Raw genomic sequence first — 24,108 nt, 5'->3', positions numbered from 1 at the left:
TCTATCCATCTCCAGATAGAACTGTCAGAAGTGAGTTATATTGTAAGACACCCAGCTGGTGTCACAGAATTGCATGGTGTGGGAAAAGCCCCACACATCTGGTGTTGGAAGTATTGTGGTGTGGTGGTAGAGCAAGAGTAAAGGAGAAACACAAGGGGAGGACTACGTTTTTCTTTACAATTCCTGAAACCCTACTTTGTACATATAGCGTGAGTTTGGATTTCAGGCATTATTTCAATGGGTGTGTGTGTGTGTGTGTGTGTGTGTGTGTGTGTGTGTGTGTGTGTGTATATTTTTCCCCCCCGGCTGTGTTGGGTCTTCGTTGCTGCACGCGGGCTTTCTCTAGTTGCAGCGAGCGGGGGCTACTCTTTGTTGTGATGTGTCGGCTTCTCCTTGCGATAGCTTCTCTTGTTGCAGAGCATGGGTTCTAGGCACGCAGGCTTCAGTAGTTGTGGCACGCGGGCTCAGTAGTTGCGGTGCACGGGCTCTAGAGCGCAGGCTCAGTATTTGTGGCGCACGGGCTTAGTTGCTCCACGGCATGTGGGATATTCCCGGACCAGGGTTCAAACCCGTGTCTCCTGCATTGGCAGGCGGATTCTTAACCACTTCACCACATTGTCCGAGTAATTTCCCCAAAGTGGTTACAACTAACCGAGTAACAGCTATCTAAATTTTATCTGAATTCTCAAATGTGATACATTGTCATTGGAACTACTTTTTTGAAGTACATTTTTTTCTATAGAGTTGTATTAAAGAAGCTCTTTAGGAGAAACAGCAAGATTTTTAAAAATTTTAGAACCATCTGGAATAAAAAAACCTAGCTCCAATCACAAAGGGCTAGCCTTAAAACTTGTTCTACAGTATACTTTTTTTTTTTAAGGAGGATGGTCTTTGTAGGAATCAATTTTTGGTTTTCTACAAATTTTTGTAGGAACCAATTAATAATCAGGGACAAATTCAAAACTCCAGTTTGAACTGGCGTTACACTGAAACTTATACTGCATTCTGTTGCTTCAGAGTCTTTGATCATTGGTTCAGTGCAAATTTGGTGAGGAGAATTCACTTCAACTCTGAAGTCAAATTTCCACAAGGCTTTTGTAATAACATCACCCTTAATGCTCTTGAAAGGCTTCTTGCATTTATCACAATATGTTTACATGTGACAATCATACATTTTATAATTAAAACAATAAAGAAAGATTGTTAATTCCTGAGTCTAACTTATTGCTGTTGTGTGGCCTAAGGTGGTATCAAATGAATATGGTGGCCTTGTGGGGCCAGTGACATCTGTGCTGGAAGAATTGGAAAGGCTGGCATCTTGCTCAATCCTGACCTGCAGCACTCCCGGCAGAGTACTTAGCAGAGTACTTAGGAAGTACCTGCAAGGGAGGAGAAAATGTGCCCATGACAGCACTTTCCTCACACACATCACACTTTGCATCCTCTCCTCTTTGCTCTGTTCATTCCCTCTCAAATCTTGAGGTGCATGAGGAAGGAGATTATTATGTCTCTAGAACACGGCACGGAATCAGCCTATACAAAATTAATGTAATTACTATGTTGATTTCCAGATGTTAGCTTAATGCCAGCCTATTAAAACTTCTAAAGATGAAGCTTAAAACAAACAAACATTCTGAGTAAACACCCAAATAAAGACACACCAGCATATTTAGTGATAATCTGAGGCAATGCAGAAATCTCTGGATAGGGCATTTTAGAAACTGGTTCTCTCCATCACCAACTGCAATGACAGTCGGAGTTTTCTGAGGTCCTCTTCAGTCTTTTGCTTCCAAAGAGCCTCTGAATTCCTTGCTGCTTCTGGTCCTTGGCCTCTTTCCAGTCATGCCTCTGCCCTGCCCACCCTCGCCATCCTCTCCCAGCACCGTTTACAGTCACATCCTCCTGACATCAGTGCTGTGCCTCACTAGACTTTGCCCCCAGGGCTGGTTTCTTATCCAGGGTTTTGAAATTCAAAGCGAAAAATCCTCCTTTTGCTCCAACCTGTCTCCCTTCCCTCTTCCTTCCTCCCCGGACCGCACATGGGTGGGCACAGTGGGTCATGAAGGCACCCAGCCCTAGCCTGGGAGGGGCCCCTACTCTCCCTAGTTCTGTAGCCTGGAGCAGGTTCCTGATGCTGGGGGAGTCTCCGATCTCCTATTTATAAAATTTTGGATAATAATTCTTATTTCCTTGGATTGAAGGAATAAAAGAGGTAATTCACATAGGTAGTAGCTGGCACATTATAAAGCCTCAACAGAAGGTATTATTATTAACTTTGGGTCTTTTTCTACATTTAGTTTTTTAAGCTTTTCTGTCTCTACCTGTAACTGTGAAATTACTCTCTGTTTCTTAGAATGGCTTGATTTTATTTTTTTCCCTGATGAGAGTTTTTGCTAAATCTCTGGGCTCCTGGAAAGTAAGACTGACAAGAACCCAAAGACTAGTTGTAGTTCACCATCTTGTAGTCGAGACTGTTTGGTTCTAAAAATCTCTACAGAACGTAAATTCACCACTTTCGTGTGATGTTTTTGGTTATATTAGAGTGTTGCAAAATTGCTCTTCATTTAATCTTACTATCCTTAATTATAATCCTTGTTCTGGGCTAAAATCATTCTATTCTCTAATAATTCTAAACTATTATCCAAGCTTTCATCAAGTGATTTTTAAGTCAAACTGCATAGCTCTCTCTTCTTGAACGACCAAACTATACATTCCTCATGTTAACAGTCTCTCATAAGTAAATTTCTAATTATATGCCTCCCCAATTTCCTCATTTTCTGGAGTTCTTTCCTGGATTGAGGCACCAATGGTGAAATTGTGGGTATAACTGTTTAGATAATGCATTTGTAGCATTCAAAATCATTAGCTTCCAAATCCTACTGAGGAAATATAGCTGAGACTCAATGTCTATAACTTCTGTAGCCTGAGGTTTTATTTGAAATGTTACTCTTAAATTAATTATGCCTACCGATGTTAAATTTTAAAAAACAAACACCAATAACACCAATATTTGAGAAGTAAATGAAATTAGCTTTTCCAATACTTTAAACAAATCCCAAGTTAAACTAGAATTCAGTCCTAACTTGTTCATTTTTACTCTCCCTCTAAGATGAAATCTAGTCCTGGCCAAATCATTTTAATTAAGCAATATGACTCTGAAGGACAATCCAAATAAGGAAATATACAAATTCAATGCTGATATACGCTTATTAGCAAAGTTTCTAAAGAGTATGACTCTTAGGATTGATGTATACAGCTATACACATACCGTTATTCATTATTATAGTATATAATTGTCTTCAAACCTATTAATGGCTACTTTTCAGTGCATATTTTACAGTCGACAGCTGATACTGGGGGGTTATTATTGGCTATTTCTGGGCCATAGGTATAATCATAAGTCTCTGAAGTATATCCTCCAGAGATATACCCCAAGGATTTCAACTGCAATTGCCCTTTAATAAGTTTTCCTTGCACTGACTCTTGGAGGACTTGTTTCATTTTTTTGGCTCTTTTAAGTTTAGACAGAACATCTCACATGGCCATTTGTGGTAGCTTTCTTTTCTTTCTTTCCCCCTTTGTTATTACTAGAGTTGTTTGTGTTTACTATTTTTATCTTTCTCGTGACACTTTTCCAAGAACATATATTTGTCTGTAATCCCCTTGGATTTCTAAGGGTTAGCATTTATTAAGACAGCTTCATCAGGCCTGTTCCAGGTTCCAGCGAAGCAGTCTATTTAGATTTACTGAGGGGTACAAGGAATGCTAAAAGGAATACAAATATAAGCAATTGTACATTTCTGCCTATACATGCATTTCCTACTTCCTGCTGAATTCACACAATTTATGCTTCTTTGTGATTTACTCACTCATTTTGTTTGCTGTATTACCGCAAAATAGAAGAGTGAGATTTGGGGTTTTGAATTGTCTTATGACGCTGTAAGTGAAAAAAGTTAATCTGGTCATCACTCATCACTCTTGCAGATGTTGCTAAAAGAGAAACGAAGCTACATTCTCGGGATTTTGCATGCTTACCTTGTCTGACAGCTAGTGTGGTGGTATAGACCAAGAAGAGGAGGATGTAATTGAGGAAACTCTGGAAGACTGGTGTATTGGCATGGAAATCTTCTGACAGGTACTTGCTGGTCAAGCTAATTCCACAAATAAGGAGGGATAACACCTGGCCTAGAGCCACAGAGATTAACATCTCCCTGAGAAATAAAGAGAAACATAGCAAAGATCAGCATTAAGTCCATTAGAACAATCACTTAAAATTTACTGAGCACTTGTGCCATTCACTAGGCTAAGTGCAATAAACAGTATTTCTTTTAATCCATCATAGCAATGCTACCTTACGGGGGTTTTGCAGAGGAAGAAACCAAAGTTTAGAGGGGTTAAGGAATTTTCTTACAGTCGCATAACTAGGAAGTGGCAAAGCTGAGATTTGAGACCAAATCTCTCCAAGTGATCCTGGCTTCTACCTACTGAGCCCTGGAGCTCTGGGGGGGAATTAACATCATCCTGATGCCACCATGGCATGAACAAATGTTCAGAAACCTGAGAGAGAACCTGAACACTGACGAAACAGGACCATATTCCAACCTTGTCCTCAGGTTCTTGTACCAAAAAACAGAGACTTTTTTCTTCATAGACCAAAATCTTGGCTCTAGGAAAACTTAGGTAAAGGGGCCATACAAACCCCTGATAATCTAAAAGGACTATCTCCTCTCCATTCCCAGATATTGAACAGTTTGCTCTAACAAGCACTAATAAGCACTAGTCTCTGCTCTCCTCTGCTCAAGTCGCAGTTGCTGACACATTAAAACTGTCATTCACGAAGGAAATTTAGCGACTGAGGGGGTACGATAAGGCATTTCAAATTCTGTGAATATTTTCTATGGCTTTTTTTATAGGCACTGACCCTACAGACCACTGTAGTGGAGATTACAGGCAAGAGTCAAATGGCTCACTTTGCATAGAAATAAAACGCCCATGTGGGCTTTATGGTCACATCCACCTGTATGCTCTGACACAGGACAAGCCCCTGGCTTCTGCAAAGCAGACTTCTGCTCTCCCCAGGGGTCTCATCTGACTTTCCTGGTTTATTTATTTAAAGAAAAATGAACATAAAATAAGCAAAGAGTAGTATTTCTAAACAGAAAAGCATTAGGCAGAGTTTCTGCAGCATCGCATATTCCCTCCCCCATGGCAGATGTGAATCCATCTTTCTGGAAGGGGCACTGGACCCCTGGGCAGGGTTCTGGGTGGACACCTTGGTGGTATCCTTCTTTTTAAAAAAGGCATCCATCACTCATTCCATTTGCTTCCACGAGGAGGAGGAATTGTGGCAATGCATGGGGACCTATGAAAAAGACTCTGCAGAGGTTAGCCTGTAACATACTGGCAGAGGCTGCCTTGGTAGATGGGTAGATTGCTCTGTTTCCAGGCACTGGCCCTGACCCTTCAATTCAATCTTCATAAAGGTGTCAAAGGAGTCAAAGCGATATTTTTAAACATGTCAGTTTAAAATGTCAGTCTGTTGCTTAAAATCCTACCCTATAGATGATACCCTAGAGATGGTACCCTACAGAATGCAGTGATCTATAAGGCCTATGTTACACCATCTACAAAGATGTCTGCCAACATTTCCTCACATCCCTCTATATTCATGCTGCTTCTCCCAAAGGGAGGTGGGGTCTATTTTCCTTTTCCAGAAGCTGAGCTGGTCTTGTGACTTGCTTTGACCAATAGAAGGTAGGGGGAGATGTCATGTGACTTCTGGTCCTAAACCTTAAGAAGCTCTGCGGCTTCCATTTTCTGCCCTCTTAGGATACAGCTTCCATGTAAAGAACCAGAGCTAGACTACCGAATACTGAGAGGCTGTGTGAAAAGAAGAAGAGAGACCCAGCCAACCACTGCCACCTCAGCTGAAGTACCAGACATGTGAGTGAGGATTGTGGATCCTCTGGTCCCAGTGGAGCAGCGCCAACCTGAGTCATGTGGAGCAGAGATGAACCATCCCCAGTGATTGCTGCCCAGTTGGAGAACTGTGAGAAATAATCATTGGTTGTGTTGTTTTAGGGCATGAAGTTTGGGGTGGTTTGTTATGCAGTAGCAGATACTGAAACAAGGCCCTCAATACCCTCCCTCCACTCCTACTACCGCAAAGCTCTGCCTCCTGCTTCCCCACTTTATTCCCCCATGAAGCCAGAGCTCCAGACCTACAGAGCTACTTGCACTTCAACAATGAGTCGTGGTCTTCTTTGTTGGCGTTCCTTTTCACATGTTATTATTTCCAGAATGTTCATCCTGACATATCAGTCTGACTCTTATTCATCTTTCAAGATTTGGCTCACACGTTATGTTACCCCCTTTAAAAAGTCTTCTCTGCCCTCTCTTCCCTGGGATATATCTCCTTTACTTCTATATCATTATACTATAATTATTGTTTTTACTGTGATGCTGGTATAATGTTCTTCACTATATTTACAGCTGGGCAATACCATTCAGAGGAAGTAGAAAATGGAGAGCTTCAAGACAGTGCAGAGGTAGACCTAGGCAACACTGAACAGTTTTGTTGAAATGAAAGGATGATTTCAAAAAAAAGAAGAAAGAAAAGCAGAAGTAAAGAGAAGTACCAGATTTAACTCAAAGGTTTTTAAGCCAGCCTAAGAGAAGTGTGATACGCACTAACAAAAACCACGATAAGGAGTTGGTTTTAGTGTAAAGATAACAAACATTTTTGGTATATTGAATTTGAGCTGCCAAATGAACTTCCAAATGATCCAACAGTATTAGAATCATGGGATCAGAGTTGGATAGGGAGGTCAACCAGGAGAAAAAGATGTGGAACTTTTACATATAAGAGTGGCGGCTAAAGTACTGGAAACGGATGCTAACAACATGGAAGGAAGAAGAGGAAATAAAATAAGAAGGCCTAGGAAGTCTTTGGAGAATCCCCAGATTGGGGTTAGGGACGAAAGAAGAGGCACATCATTGGAGTCAGAAGTGGTTTGAAGGCTAACGGGAAGACCAAGATAGTTCTTTATGTCAAGGAAACCAAGGGAACAGAGACTTTCGTGGAGGGAACAGTTGTAATATTGAATGTTGCTTAGAGGGCATGAAGAATGAGGACTGACAAAAGATGATTTGTAGTCACTGCCAGCCTTTGAAAGACCACTTTTGGTGGTCAGTACCAGAGCAACACTTGGTATCATGGAAACAAAGGGAACAGAGAATTTCACAGAAGGGATAGTTAGTGGTGACTAATTGGACAGAAGTGGTGAGAAATAAAGGTGCTGACTTTGAAGAATTTTAAAGAATTCCAAGAATCCTTTGAAGAAGTTTGATCTAGTCATACATAACATAAAAATAACAAAAATAGTTAAAATAATAATGTTTAAAATGATTAAAAATAATTTAGAGTGGATTCATGATTATCCTCTCATTGGGTCACTCTTACTTGCATAATAACTTACATCCTTAAGTGGAAGAGAAGCGGGGAGAGTTACAGCTCATATACCAGAGAGTGGGTCCTGGTGCTGAGTATGTCCACTGGAGATGCTGTGTATGGAGTGTGTCTCCTTGGGAAAGGAAGGTCGACGACTACTGCTAGGACATGGTAATTCCTACAACTGCTTAAGTTACAACCATGGTATTTGAAACCTTGGTGATATCCTGAACAAAATCAAGCCACAAAAAAATGACAGAGTGCTTACATAAGAGAAAAAAAATTTTAGTACTTCTGATGTATATGTGCCAATATGTTGAATGCTATAAAACAGCCTTCACATGCCAGGCACTATGTATGCAAAGATGAATAAGACATAGTCTTTGTCACTGGGGAACTACTAAACCAAGATTTTGGAGCTTAGTTCCCAAGTTACTACTAGTCCCTTACTACAAAATGGACCCAGGTAAGGTGAAATAGCAATAATAATTCATATTTATTAAGTTCTTTCCATGTGCCGAGTCCTAGGCTTAGAGTTATACATTCTGTCTTATTTAATCCTCATAATAACTTTACAAGGCAGATATTGTTATGGTTCCATTTGCTAGATAAGTAAACTGATGCTTAGAGAGGTAAACAGCCAGCCCAAGGTCACAGAGCCAGCAGGGGGAAGATTTGGATAGAAACTAAGTCATATGATTCCAAATCCCAACCTCCTAATTACTATGCTACACCATCTTTATGCTGCCAAAAAAATACTCTTTTCCCTCACAGAGGGCACAGAACACAGTGCTAAACCTAAGTGGCTGGTTTCCAGAAATATTCTGGGGAAGGTGAAGACAAAACAATTCGTCCCAACTGACTGATGAAAACTCTTCCACCAAGACATCTGTAATGTGTGCCTTTCAACAGAGGTCAACACAAGCTTATTCTTGTTTCTTCATCCAAACAAAACAGCAAATCTGCTGTATTCAATTTCTGCTTGTAATTAGTGGCCGTGTCATTCAGCTGCTGCTGGTATGATCTGACAGAAAACGCACATTATGGTTTTGTCCATCACGCTAATAAACATGACTTGTAAAACAGGAAGGAATGGAAGGGACCTTTTATCAGATTAGTTCACCAGTCCTTTCCCAAGTGAAGGGAGCTAGTACTGGAGCTGTTGCAAGTCTGCACATCTGAGCTAAGTTACTAGAATCACCAAAGCAAAATAAATAAAAATATAAATAAACCTAGATGTTGACACTCGGCTGATTCCACCTCCCACTCCTCTCCACTGCCCCACCATCTTCCTCTCATCAGATTCTCCTTTGTTCCTTTTTAGCACAGAGCAAATCCTTTTGGTGATCTGTGCCTCAGAATGTCTTCCTACCACTGTCTCTGCCTATGGAGCTTTTCAGTTCATTTACTGTCACCTTACCCCTCCTAACAATTTTTTCCCACACTAACCACTACAGCAGATCTGTGGTCCCTTCACTTAATTCTTCATGAACTTAAGGTACCATCTTCTCCAGGAAGCCTCCCCTTGGCCGCCCCTTGCTCGCTAAGGCTGAGTTAAGTGTCCTTCTCTGTATGTTCCTATCTCTACTTGTGCTCACCATACTGTATGACTCATGAGTTCCTGAAAAGAAGGGAAGGTATTCTAGTCATTTCTATATTCCTGGTGCCTTGAGGACTCCTGAATGGGAAGGAAATAAATGCTCAATAAATACAGAATGAATGAATGAACAAATTTACAAGTGAAAAAATATCTACAAATGAAAAAGATCAGAAGGTTTGAAAGACGGCTGCTTAGCTTATCTTGAAAAACTACCAGCTCTGAAAGACAAAAAAATCTCATTTTCACTGTATTCCTTCTGCCAGTTAGACACTGAGATTAATAAACTGTTTTCTGGTGCATTTCTGAACAAGCCTGGTAAGGTGCTATCTTGCAAAAATGATGCTAAATACGGTGCCGGGTGGAATTTTATACTGGGAGCTGTTGGCTATTCATGTAGTTTATAGAATAGCACACCAGATGCATTCTAACATAGGATACAGAGTTCCTATAATTTTAGCAGCAGAAATGGAGAAGAGACTATGATACACATTTTCATCTTTGTTTATGTGTTTAAAAGGACATCCTATCCACTTTAAATTCAGAATGACTAGACAATGAAAAATGTATGAGTCTCAGGAAAAAGTGCTGCTGGAAGCTGAATACCTGTTATAATAGAGCTTGTATTCACAAAGACCGACATAAACCATTACCACAAAAGCTCCGTTCTGTTAAAGAAATAGACGTTAGAATCTTGTAAATAAACTTGTGTTTTACAAAGTAGATATTCAAAATAATAAGATTTAATATAAAACATAAGTTGAATCTCATTTTCTTCCCTTAGTTATAAGAATACATTCTTTTAAAGAGGTATGAAAAATTTCAGCATAGAGTTACATAATCATATTGCTTTGTAATTCTTTGGTATGAGAGTGAAACAATTACATCATCATCTTGAAGGAGAGCACATCAAACTTTCTGCAGAAACATCTTCATTCTGTTAACTATTCTCAGGCAAATCATGTCAGATCTGAATCAGCATATGAATTCAGATGTACGTACATAAATAACACGTATACTGCCTTGACTAAACACAGTACCACTTGAATATGGGAAGAATGTGTTCTACTATGTTCTTTGACGAGATTGCTGTTTTCAGAAGTTAGGACACTGGCTTCTTGAAGATCTTTGCTGAAAGGCTTTATTCCATTTAAGTATTAATTAGACTTCTATGTAAGGAGATTATTAGGCAAGAAGCAAATACACATCTCCAGAGGTTTTTACATTAATTGGAGTTTCTTTGCCTCAGATTCTGTATTCATGGAATTTAACCTGTTCTCTGGTTCTGTGGTATCAGTTTCTTTTCTTTTTGTTTTTTAGAGGAAACCAAGTAAGTCACAAGGAAGCCCTCGTAAACAATATTCCACTGAGTCCATGAGGTAGTAAGTGTAGGAGACATTTGAAACTCTAGTGTGAGAGGATGAGTCACAGATGTGCATGTATATTAGATGTTGTTTGTCTAGAGAAGTGGGACAGAACAGTGGAAAGCACCAATAGGGAGTTAGAAGCCCCTGGCTCTTGAGTTCCGTTGATTAAGCTCCATGATCCTGCACATCTCCAACTTTGGGCTCGGATTCCTTCGTGTAAAGTAAGGATACTTTAATTGACGAGTGTGTAAGATACTTATGCTCCCCTTCAAATCTTCTTGGTCTCACTGTCTCCAAGGTATCCTAGCTCCAGTGGTGGCTGCCATGACAGACTGTGAATAGACTGCAATCAAAACTGTGTGGGCCCCGCCCAGTGGCCCCGGGCCTCATGCCCATTCTGTGTGCCTTGTGCCTTCTGCCCTGGAGATTCCAGGTTGATGCTGAAGGCCAGACCTTGTGGGGACCTAGTTGGTGCCCACTCATCAGCAACTGGGAGGTGCCGGGGAATTATTGCACTTGAGCAATAGGAAACTAAAGCAGACAGATAGATTCTTCTTCTTCCTCTCCCCCGGCCCTCCCCCTGACAGACTGTCCCGAGAAGCAGTCACTTCTGCAGGTTCTCTAAAGATGGTCCTGCCTCACAAGGTTCTCTGTTGGGTACTCAGTGCCCCAGAACTGTCCCTCCCTCCTTCCCTTCCTCACTCCTACTCCCTGGGATTACAGTCCAAACTAAAGTAGCGGCACTTAAGCCTGTGCTTTCTGGGGAACTCGAGCTAAGATAATGAGCTCTACATTTCCTTCTACTCTGTAATTCTCACTTACTTTTAGAAGACACTGATGTGTAATCATTAACTCTTGAGATTGGTGTCTTCGATCTTAAAGTCTATTCCTTCTGTGTATTTGATTAAACTGTTTGGTAGCTGAGTTAGCAGCAATGTTTACTCATTTATTATGCACACACTCTGCAGGTTTGGGGATTAGCTGCAGAGAAAGAGATCACTCAGTAGCATTTGCCAAGACCTGCTGGGTACAGGTTACGAGGAAGGGATGCTTGGTCCCTGCCTCCAAGAAGCGTGGAGGGGCATGGAACTTAAATAAGTGAAGCTACTGTACCTGCATAGAGAACATAAAAATACCCATGTACTCCAGTAAGTCTATATAAAATTGCTAGAAGTTATCAGAGATAATTTCAGTCTTTAAAACTAGGCAAAGAATATGTCAGTCCCAATCTGACATATACACACTACTATGTATAAAATAGATAACTAATAAGGACCTACTGTACAGCACAAGGAACTCTACTCAATACTCTGTAATGACTGATATGGGAACAGAATCTAAAAAAAGAGTGGATACATGTATATGTATAATTGATTCGTTTTGCTGTACAGCAGAAACTAACACAACGCTGTAAATCAACTATACTCAATAAATTTATTTTTTAAATTGGGCAAAGCAAATATGGAAAGGTTTCATGGAGAACAGAGTTTTGAGTCAGTTTTGCTTGTTTTAAATAATGGAAGAGAGTTAATTTGGTATTTTGAAGGTGGCATATTATTCCAGGAAGAATGCTGTGCTGTCTCAGAAGCAGAGACTGACATGCAGAATCACTGGGCTGGCCAGTGAGAATCATAATAATAGCAGAGATGGGTAAAGAGAGGTAAGAAGCAGAAGACCCTAAAGTGTAGGGTAGTGTTTTAATTCAGTAAGAATTGTTCTTTGGAATTTCTGAGCAAGGGAAATAAAGTAAGCTTCTGCCACAACATCCCCAAATTTCTCTGCTCATTCCATTAGTCAGATCCAAATCCTGCTTGTATTATGGGGGAAAAGTTTCAATAAGGAGCAAGAGGGAAGAACCAGATGTCTCTGTGCAAGTTTGGCATCCCTGAAACTCCACTAGCTTCATGGTAAATCCACCTCTGACGGAGGCATGCTAGATACATCTGTACTTTCATCTCAGCATTGCAAAGCTGCAGGCTTTTAATACTTGCTTCTTCAAATCTTCAGCATAGCTTTTTATGCATCTTTCAATATTATTTGCAGAATGTTGCCATCTTGTTTTTCTTGTGTAATATAGCCGTGTTTACAGTGATAAGAAGAGGAATTTCTCCAGTAGTATTGATATAAGGATTTTGATCATTTCTTAATAAATAAGAAATACCAGTTGAGGCAAAACAATGATTATTATATTTAACGGAATTTTTAAAAAAGTGATGGGTTGTATGACATTAAACATAACTCCCTTCCCTCCCCCACAAATTGCATAAGTTATTTTTATGTTATGGTTGCTTAGTTTTTTAACTGCTTGCTAACAATATGTCAGGTAATATCTTAAGGCACACTGTATACTTAGAGCAAAGTCCACCCTTAATAAAAGTAGAAGTAAATGCATATTTTTGTCCTATAAATTGTCTTATTGACAATTACAAATTGTAGCTAATATTTTTGTTACATGTGATTAGATTTCACTGTGTTTGTTTTACTTTGCCACATGGCTGATGGAGAATAAGAATAAGAGAAGTTTCAGCTGAGCACTTTTTTTGGTTAATTTATTTATGGTACATTGTGGTATTACCTCTGACTCAGCTTTTGTGTAGAAATCATTTTTAAGGCAACAATCCTCTTTGTGAAGCTTAGTTACTGAGATGATACAATTGCTAAATCCTTTAACCAGACACTCACATAAACTGGCTACTATGAACCCCCTCTGGCAGCAGGACAGCCACTCCTCTGTCAAAGAATCTCATACACCTTAAAGGAGTCAATCATCCAAAGAAACCAGTGACAAAAGACCACAGTTTACATGATTCCATTTATATGACATGTCCAGAACTGGCAAATCTACAGAGACAGAAAGTAGATAGCTTGTTGCTGAGGGCTAGGGGGATGGGATCAGGAGGTGATAATTAAAGGGTAAGGGGGTTTCTTTTCGAGGTGATGAAATGTTCTAAAATGACTGTGGTGTTAGTTGCACATATCTGTAATACTAAATACTAATATTCTAAAAAGCATTGAATTTTACACTTTAAATAGATGAATTGTATGGTATGTGAATTACATAATATCTCCGTAAAGCTGTTACCAAAAAGAAAGAAAGAGAAAGAAGGGAGGTAGGAATAAAACAGGTAAGGAAAAAAGATAAAGAAAAGAAAAAATTACACAGCAGTTAAAAAATAAAGTTGCAACCATCTGATCTACAAATTAAGAAATTGCACCAGGGTCAATTTATATGTTAAAAATTAGTCAAGCTTAATTATTTTCATTTTTTCCCCACATATAAACTAATGATAATATTTTCTTCCTGGATCCCAGGGGATCAACTTGTATTTTCCCCTGAGATGTGTACTCTCACTTCGGAGACAACTGACTTAAAAGATATGTTTTTTTTGGGGGGGGGGGGTGGTTGGGGTTTTTTTGCGGTACGCGGGCCTCTCACTGTTGTGGCCTCTCCCATTGCGGAGCACAGGCTCCGGACGCACAGGCTCAGCGGCCATGGCTCACGGGCCCAGCCGCTCCGCGGCATGTGGGATCTTCCCGGACCGGGGCACGAACCCGTGTCCCCTGCATCGGCAGGCGGACTCTCAACCACTGCGCCCCCAGGGAAGCCCCTAAAAGGTATGTTTTTAATTCTTAGCTTGTAAGGTTAAACTTTTGTCATCTTCCTCCAGAGATCTACCATGGTGTCATAAAATAAGAATATGGTTTTTGTGTGTTGTTTTTTTTTTTTACATCTTTATTGGAGTATAATTGCTTTACAATGGTGTGTTAGTTTCTGCTTTATAACAAAGTGAATCAGTTATACATATACATATCTTCCCATATCTCTTCCGTCTTGTGTCTCCCTCCCTCCCACCCACCCCTCCAGGCGGTCACAAAGCATCGAGCTGATTTCCCTGTGCTATGCGGCTGCTTCCCACTAGCTATCTATCTTACATTTGGTAGTGTATATATGTCCATGCCACTCTCTCGCTTTGTCACAGCTTACCCTTCCCCCTCCCCATATCCTCAAGTTCATTCTCTAGTAGGTCTGTGTCTTTATTCCTGTCTTACCCCTAGGTTCTTCATGACATTTTTTTTCTTAAATTCCATATATATGTGTTAGCATTTGACCCACCTCCTAGAGAAATGGAAATAAAAACAAAAATAAACAAATGGGACCTAATGAAACTTCAAAGCTTTTGCACAGCAAAGGAAACCATAATAAACAAGACCAAAAGACAACCCTCAGAATGGGAGAAAATATTTGCAAATGAAGCAACTGACAAAGGATTAATCTCCAAAATTTATAAGCAGCTCATGCAGCTCAATAACAAGAAAACAAACACCCAATCCAAAAATGGGCAGAAGACCTAAAAAGACATTTCTCCAAAGAAGATATACAGACTGCCAACAAACACATGAAAGAATGCTCAACATCACTAATCACTAGAGAAATGCAAATCAAAACTACAATGAGATATAATCTCACACCAGTCAGAATAGCCATCATCAAGAAATCTAGAAACAATAAATGCTGGAGAGGGTGTGGAGAAAGGGAACCCTCTTGCACTGTTGGTGGGAATGTAAATTGATACAGCCACTGTGGAGAACAGTATGGAGGTTCCTTACAAAACTACAAATAGAACTACCATATGACCCAGCAATCCCACTACTGGGCATATACCCTGCGAAAACCAGAATTCAAAGAGAGTCATGTACCAAAATATTCATTTCAGCTCTATTTACAATAGCCCAGAGATGGAAACAACCTAAGTGTCCATCATCGGATGAATGGATAAAGAAGATGTGACACATATATACAATGGAATACTACTCAGCCATAGAAAGAAATGAAATTGAGCTATTTGTAATGAGGTGGGTAGACCTAGAGTCTGTCATACAGAGTGAAGTAAGTCAGAAAGAGAAAGAATGTGTTTTGAAATGGATAGATCTGGGTTTGGATCTTGACTCTGCCACTAAGTAGCTGAGACTCATCTATTTTCTTCCAACTATAAAATAGGGATAAAAATACATATCTCTCAGGGCTGTCATGAGGACTAAATGAGACAGTTGATATAAACTTCCTACTACAGTATCTGGCTCATGATAAATACTCAGAATAATAGCTCTTATTACATTTTAGCACACTTCATAAGTACCAAATACCCTTATTGATTACTTAAATATATCTGTATGATTGCACTGATACGTTGAGAAAATATTGCTAACATGCATCCCAGATTTGTTTCCTCAAGTTCTGACTAATTAATTTATTCCTAAATATGGAAAGTTTAAAGGATTCCTGCTCTTCATAAGTTGGGGGGAAGGAAAGCAAAAAAAAAGCAAATGAGGAATTTTTAAGGAGTCTTACCTGACATGACTATTATGAAACTAACAGATCTTAGTTTTAAATAGGAATTTCTGACTTGAATTCTCACACTTGCTAATATCTTCTTGGAGATTAGGAAAGAGATGACTACATTTTAGGCCAGCTGTGTTGCTGTCTTCTTTCTTGATGCATTTTTAAATGACTTTGACATTTTTCATTACAAAATGTTTTTAACTTTGCATTTTGAATTATGTTAGTGAACCCTAAGGCCAAATGGCAAACATTTAACTTTCAAATCTATTGAATAAATAAAAACAAAGAAAGTACAAGTGGACTGGTGACTCACTTTCTTTAAAAATAAAGACCCATGTCAAATTCCATTATTTTATCCCACATTTACCAAATTTGTATGCATGAAATGTAGTGTATTTGAAGGAGAGCAAATTGGGAAAATTAGATTCCACTAAGTGCTGAACTTCTCCACACACAATTAAAACCTGCTTGAAAAATGTATAATCAACTGAGATCATCAATTATGCCTTTTACTTGGAAGAACTTAACAGGGAACTCAGGATAAATAAATAGGGAAGCCATGCCTCATTTTAGAAGACAAATATATCTGCCTTTGCTTTCAAGTCATAAGAAGATTCTCTGAGTGGAGACTAGCTGACATTTTCCACCTCATTCTTTGCATCAAAAGATGATTCCAACTGCCCCATCACAAGGATCTGAGAGTAAAGGAGTATTTTTATCTCAGTACTTCTGACACACTGCCTTGAAAAACAACTCAAAATTACATCAAAATCCAATTTTTGCAAGATGGGCTAGAAAACATTTATTCTAGAGGAAAAGGTCTTCTGAAAGAGTGAACATTGGCTATTTACCATAATCAAATGTTATATATTAAGAGATTTGACCTGTTGAAATTTCTATTGTAGGGATGATTCTAATATAAAAAAATCTATTATTGCCACTCCTGCTTCAGGGTTAAAAGAGGAAAAGGCAATTAGAAGATCAGAAGGAAGGGATGTCCTTAAATGGGAAATACCAAAAGGTTCTCAGTTGCCTTTAAGATGGAAGAGGACAGAATTGGGGGTGAGTGGTAGTGGGAGGACCTCCTGAGGCCAGGCAATCGAAGGAGGATTTTTAAATGTTTAAGACTCGAGGCAGGAGTGGGGGCTGGTGGAAAAAGAAAAAATAACAATATTAAATCGAAGAATTTGTTCAAAGGCAACTCAGGTTGGTTCATAAGGTACACAATGTTCCAACTTTTTAAAAGGTGCTAAGACTAAGCATTATGGTAAACACAGCAGGCCCCCCCAGAATATCAGGCAGATTACAAACCAACGGTGCCACAGTGATTTTTTTTTCTGAAAATGAGCCTTCTCATTAAATTCATGCTCTATAAAAAAGAGATTAGCCTATTCTTATAAGTAAAGTAGCTGTCGAGGCTATGACTGAAAACCAGCCTCAGGCGCTCAAGTCGTGTTCTTTAAGAACAAGGAGGAAAAGACAAATGAAGGGTCACTTATGTAAACGTAAATCGCACACTCACGTTCTCCTCCTTGAGCTCATTGTGAAATGCTGTTGAAGGTACCAGCTGTGCTCTGAGACACTGGCTTTGGTGAAATCCAGTCCCCAGGGTCGGAAGGGACAAGGCGAGGTGCCTTCCTAACCTTCAACACGGCTTCAGTCGGGTTGGCCCTCTTACAGCAGACACTGCTGGGGAAAGCAGTCACTTACTGTCTCCAACAGAAACCATTTACAAACCACCTTTCCTTCCTTTTCAAGATCTGGGGAAATCCAAGCAGTTTCAGATCTTTGACACATTTCACCTAGCTCACCTGTGTCACTTAGTAAAGGCTGCAGCAATGTTTCCAAATTGTCCAAGGCACAGAGGTCATCCAATGAGTATGTGGCAAAATATGAAAGAAGACAATGTTAATATTTTGATGTTAAGGTTTTGTCTTTAAAATTTAAAAAAAAAAAGGGAATGGCCTCATTCAATTTTTTAAAGTTTGACTAACAGGGAAATTAGGTAAAACTTCAAGAGCTAAAAACAAACACTCTAATTTTAATTCTAACAAATTTTTTTTTTTTTTTTTTTTTTGCTAAAGGGGTATTTCCTATCTCTCCACCTCTCCTCCAGCCTAACTTCTTGAAACCACCTATCCTTAGATGAAACAGCTGCAGTGATGCAGCCTGGTGGCTGGGAGCAATGCTGAGGCATTACCACAGCTCCAGCGCACTGGTAAACCAAGAAGGCTCACCGCCTGCTTGAGATGCCTCACCTGTAAGCAATTTGGGATCAAGGAAATACAGGAAAAGGACACTTGTTATCCCCCTTTGTTTTTAAATTACAGAAGCTTATAGCCTTGGAGGATTTCTGCTATATTATCCTGGCCCCAAAAAACCCAACATACAGCACTATGGCTCTCTTCCTGGAAAATGAGTTAAGTCGGCATCCTTCCAGTGTTGCTTATATGGGACCCACGTGGGCCCAGGCCCTTTAACATTGTGTTAGTAACTCAGTATGGCATGTCTACTCAACAGAAAAACAATTTCCCGACACTAGTATTTTGAACCACAGCATCCCTAAACAAGAGAGTTTCAGACGCCATCCCTGGTTCTCCTGAAAATCTAACATTTTGTTTTTGCTTTTCCCCCCAGTTTTACTGATGTATGATTGACAAATAGAAATTGTATATATTTTGGTTGTACGATGTGATTTTTTAAAGGTGTATAACTTGATGATTTAACCTATGTATATACACTGTGAAATGATTACCACTATCAAGTTAATTAAACATATCCACCATTCCACAGTTACCCTTTTTGTGTGTGTAATGAGAACACTTAAGATCTACTCTCTTAGCAAGTTTCAAGTATAAGTACGGTATTAACTATAATCACCATGCTGTGCATTAGATCCCCAGAACTTATGCATCTTATAACTGCGAGTTTCTACCCTTTGACCGACATCTCCCCATTTCCCCCACCCTCCAGTCCCTGGCAACCACTATTCTACTCTCTGGTTTTATGACTTCAGCTTTTTAAAATTTCACATGTCAGTGAAGTCGTACAGTATGTGTCTTTCTCTGTCTGGCTCTTTTCACTTAGCGTAATGTCCTCCACGTTCATCTGTGTTGTCACAAATGGCAAGATTTCCTTCTTTTTCTATGGCTCAACAACATTCCATTATACATAAATATAAAATATATATATAATATATACTATATATATAGTGTGGCTATTGTGAATAATGCTGCAATGAATATGGGAGTGCAGATATATCTTTGAGATACTGATTTCGTTTCCTTTGGATATATACCCAAAAGTGGGAATCCTGAGTCATATGGGAGTTCTATTTTTAATTTCTTAAGGAACCTCCATATTGTCATATTGTTTTCCACAATGAAGGTACCAAGTTACATTCCTATCAACAGTGTACAAGGGTTCCCTTTTCTCTACATCCTTGCCAAAACTTGTGATCTCTTATCTTGTTGGTAATAGACATCCAAACAGGTGTGAGGTGATATCTCACTGTGCTTGGATTTGCATTTCCTCCACGATTAATAATGTTGAGCACCTTTTCATATACCTCTTGACCATTTGTCTGTCTTCTTTGAAAAAATGTCTATTCAGGTCCTTTGCTCATTTTTTAAAAATTGGGTTTTTTTTGGTTTTTTTACTGCTGAGTTGTATGAGTTCCTTATATATCGATATTTGGGATATCGATATACGATTTGCAAATATTTTCTCCTGTTCTGTAGATTGCCCTCATTTTGTTGACTGTTTCCTTTGCTTTGCAAAAGCTTTTTAGTGTGATGTAGTCCCGCTTGTTTATTTTTGCTTTTGTTGCTTGTGCTTTTGGATTGACACCTTAAAGTTTTAATAGTGACTGTGAAGGTGATTTGAATAGAGTCTGAATATCATTTCTTTTCTCTTATTGATCTATTTACGTGTGTGTGTGTGTGTGTCAGATGGAAAACAAGGGAGGGGCTAAAAAGGTGTCGGTTTTGGAAGTGTAAGTGAACTGGTACCTGAAGTACCTGTCTCCCCAGCACACAGTCTGCCAAAGAGATTAAATTCAAATGAGTTGTGTGTGGCATGCATAATGATGGACACATTTTGTTTCCCTTAGTGCTCCTGAGGACTAGTTAGTTTATGTACGAAATGGATTACTTTAGATAGACTACTGCAGGGCTAAATAACTTCACTACATCTTTAAAGTAAAAATAGCAAATAAAATGAATCAAGGTGCAACATCTAAAATGATGTATGCATTCTACTGAATTTAATTGAATTCTAATTAAATTACTTAGAGCAAGATAAATTAGATTATTTTTCAAGCACATTTTAGATAAACCTAATGAAGTTCTATGAGTAAGACAGGCAGAATGGGCTTTGTTTAATGACTCAGTTACTGATATATTCCCTAAGAGGGAATAAGAGGTCAGATTGACCTTGGGTCATTTCTTCCTTGGGTGAGACGGATATTACATTAACTTCAGAAAGAGTGGCTAAAAAGAGACTAGGATTTACTTTATGTTGACAGTGAAATAACTTATTGAGACATTTAGTTATGTGGGTTTCCCCCTATATTTTTTTCCTCTCAGGCTTTGAGTTCCCTGGCATAAGCACACTTTCTATTGGGAAGGAAAACAGAGGACTAAAAACAGAGGGCTAAATTTGTGTCTTGAATCCCATGGAGCAGATTGTATTAGGTGTAAGGAAGGCAGAGAGCTAAAGAGAGGAGGGCATAGAAGTATCAAGCTGGAGGAAGAGTCAAGACTAGGGCAGGCTCTACAAGTGAAATGGACCCAGAACCACCTCCTCATGCCACTCTAGGGAGGGGAAAGGCACAGACATCTTGCATTGGCTTGGCAAACCATTTAGGGAAGCTCTATCCCAGGAACCAGGGCTCCTAGCCTGAATAGATTTCTGTGCCCATGGGTGGCATAAAACTCACAAAGCCCCTGGATTCCAATGGACAGTGCAGTCTCAGAAAACATGCATACTGGTAGTCCAGTGTGTTTTGATACGCATGACAGCCTGAGTCATCTGTGTGGCCCTAAGGGAATGGATGGGATTGGCAACAGTGGGATGCCAGGATTTGGGGTGAATTGGGAAGAAAGGGTACCCTTCCCCCAAATGGCTGAGACAGAATTTCCTCTGAGTCCAAAGCCAAGAAACTTGGAGTCAGATTTAATTTGTTTTGTGGAAATCTGGGGAACAGAAGGTCTCAATTTCTTCTACTCTTGGAAAACCTTACTTCCATTTTGGTTAGCTAAGAAGTCATTCATGAGTAAAGCATCTTGCTTCCCTAAAATACCCTCTTTTCCTCTTCCTTTGGAAATGTTTGGAATTTTACTATGGGGACGGACTATAGTTTCTTTGCCTTTGGGAGAGAGTGACAAGTTAAGTCTGAGAGGAGGGGGAAGAGGCAGAAAAGAAAGGTTCACAAAACTAAAAGACACTTAAATTATGTGCTAAAGGATGAATGAAGTGTAGACAGGATGATGTGTAATAATACCTAGAAAAATAGAGCTATTCATATGATAATTATTCATTTTTTAAAACTATGACATATAAAATCAAAGGAGAATGGCTTAAGAACCTGCAAACATTACATAGCCATGAATGAATGGACATCGCTAATCTACATTCAGGTGAGAAATGAGGCCCTTTGAAGAACAGAACGTGATAGCTGCTGTGACACATATTTCATAAAATGTTTTCTTACAGAGTGTTCTCTTCAGTGCATTCCCAATGCTGTCTGAGCTGGATCAGCGAGAGAGATGAAAGGCGCCAGTTTTCTCACTAAACTTACCCTTTCATGTTTGGCACACAAACTTTTGGTTCAGTTGACAATCCCAGAACACATCTGCAAACATTTTCCCGTTTGGTATTTATGGAAATATTTATTGAAACTATATGAGTGGAAATAGAGCAAAACTACTGAACTACTTTGGGAGTCTCTAAGAACAAAAAGGGGAGGGATGAAAGTAGAAGGATTAATGAGAGAAACAAGGCTCCATCCTCGACTAGCACAAAAATTCCTTCAAGATATAAATACTGTGATTCAACTATAATAGACTTAGAAACTGGAAGAAAAAAATGTTTTATTCCCATCAAGGCAAACATGTTAGCATAGAGACCTAAAAGCCTCAAATAGAGACACTCAAATAGACCAGAGGGTATTTTTTAATGAGCTTTGTTAAATGTTCCAGCACCATGGGGACAATTCTATATCTACTTCTCTTCAAAGATGAAACAAATACAGACATAGAACAGTGTGTTTAATGGGTTAGTAACTATAGATTACACACAAGACAAGGGGAGGGAGACATCTGAATTCTTCACAAGTATTCTGAGGTAAATGTAGACCATTGCTAACACCAGGAGAATTATAAAAAAAAAAAAATAATGCTAACTTATAGTACAGCATGGCCAGGTAAGGGCAGGCAGTGGGGAGGAGATACTACATGCTCACAGTAGGGCATCACGGGGAAGGCATTGTAAGAGAGACAGTCTGTCAATGTCATTTCCTGCAGTCGACACGATGGCAATGACTTAAGGGTTTCTGATCCTCTGTGTCCTGGTCTTCCCTAAAGCCCAGTGCATGGAGTGGGGACCCAGGAAGCCCAGTCTTTCACAGGATCGCTGGCAGAAGTGAGTATCTGGCTTCCGGACCTACGAGGAAGATCTAATTCAAGATCCCCCATCTCCCAACTATGTGAGACAGGTGGTCTACACCTGATGCTATTTCCCCTCTACAGAAATATGTGGAAGAGAATTGGCGAGGGAATTGTGCTGGAGAGAATGTGAATTTTGTACAGTGTATTTAGTTGTAGTGTCAGAAATTGCCCAAATGTGCTGTCCAAGCTCCAACTTCCCTTCACTCCATGAGCAGCAAAGGTCTGCAGAGGGTTTAGAAGCCAGCAGGTGTTTAATCTGTGCACGCAGGGACAGATGCTGAAATTCAACTGGACCGTGAAGCAAGTGGGAAGTTCAGCTGGCCTGCAGGGCAGCCACGCCAAATGAAGGGCCCGGGCAGGTCCTACACAACAACCAGCACAGATGGCTGGTACCGAACACCCAAATACTTCCAAAGATGGAGATTTCATAATCCTCAATCCTCCCCTTTATTTCATATGCATCTTTTTTGTTAAAAAACATAAACACTATTTCTGCTGTAGAAACATAACAGTTCGAGTAGCTTTGACATTTTTTGAATAGCATTTTTGAGAGAATGCTACGATTGACAAAGAGTTTATAACCTGGAGAATAATTTTGAAGGACAGAAGGGTTATTAACTTCTCAGTTTATTCGCATGCTAATAATTAGGAGCCATACTTGAAATGTGGCTGTTTCGAGTTTTCATGGCTCTCTGGTAAACTTGTATCCTGAGCACGCCTATACACTAAAGGTGGGGTGTGGGGCAGGATGCCTCTGAAAGTGCCCACCATGGTCCAGAGCTAGTTTAGAAATAGACGTCATAGTAAAGAGGCACTGTTTACTCAGAAGCTCATAGAGGGGTGACCTACTTGACCTTCTCCATCTACTGATTTAGCCTTTGTATATATAACCTCTGTTAACAAGTAAGCTTTCCAAATTCATCCCTCACTTGGAGTAACAGAACAGGAAGTCAAGATTCAAATTTTAATCCCTGGTTTGACAAAATGAGAGGCAAAACTTAAAGAGAAAGGAAGACAAGGAGGAAGAGAAGGAAGAGCAAGGAGGAGGAACAGGGGGAGGAAGAGGAAGGAAGAGGAAGGAAGAGGAGAAAGTAGTGGATTCTGATGTTTACTTCTGCTGCTTTATGGAGGGAAGCAATGGCAGGTCTCTAAAACTGCAGTTCTGAGCCACTCTCCAGGTGTGTACACCTTGAAGGGCTTTTCTTTCATATGTCATTAGATTTTTCTAGTCCCTGGCTGCACATCCCAGGAGAGGCCTGCCTCATACGGTCATACTCAGAAAGCAGAGACAAACAGAACGTTGCTGCCTACATCAAGTCACCTTGGTCTAGGCCACTGCTCCAAATTCACCTTGGGATTGTATTTATTAAACTCAGCATCATGTGTCCTCATTCTGGGGCTCAGCACTATTTACTCACCAGCCTTCATCAACAACGTGCTGCTGTGAGCAGCTCATTTGTGGGCCAACACATTTCTCCTGGCTCTCATGACCCCAGAGTGCTGAATCAGAGCTGGAAACAGCCAACGTTTCTAATTCTCTGTCTCCAACTGGACAGATGATAAAGCAAGTGTCCCAAAGGCCGGGAGGAGAATTTCATAGTAAGTAATGAGATAAAAGAATATAAAATGCAGCCAAACTACTTTTCTCTATGAAGAAGACCTTAATCTTGCCCACCAATGTATTC

The 24,108-nt window shown here is 39.8% G+C and overlaps 1 protein-coding gene across 1 annotated transcript in view; it reads right to left on the bottom strand.

The window, feature by feature from the left end:
* SLC35F1 (solute carrier family 35 member F1) overlaps nt 1-24,108 on the bottom strand; it is a 421,767-nt gene that overhangs the window by 170,403 nt on the left and 227,256 nt on the right. Inside the window, exon 2 of the mRNA XM_033867657.2 lies at nt 4,036-4,211. Within this exon, the coding sequence (XP_033723548.2) occupies nt 4,036-4,211 (176 nt within the window). The remainder of the gene's footprint in view (nt 1-4,035; nt 4,212-24,108) is intronic.

Source organism: Tursiops truncatus, chromosome 12, assembly GCF_011762595.2.
Source record: "Tursiops truncatus isolate mTurTru1 chromosome 12, mTurTru1.mat.Y, whole genome shotgun sequence".
In the NCBI taxonomy this organism is placed as follows: Eukaryota; Metazoa; Chordata; class Mammalia; order Artiodactyla; family Delphinidae; genus Tursiops; species Tursiops truncatus.
Note: the sequence above shows the minus strand (reverse complement) of the source record. Positions and strands in the feature narration are given on the sequence as shown.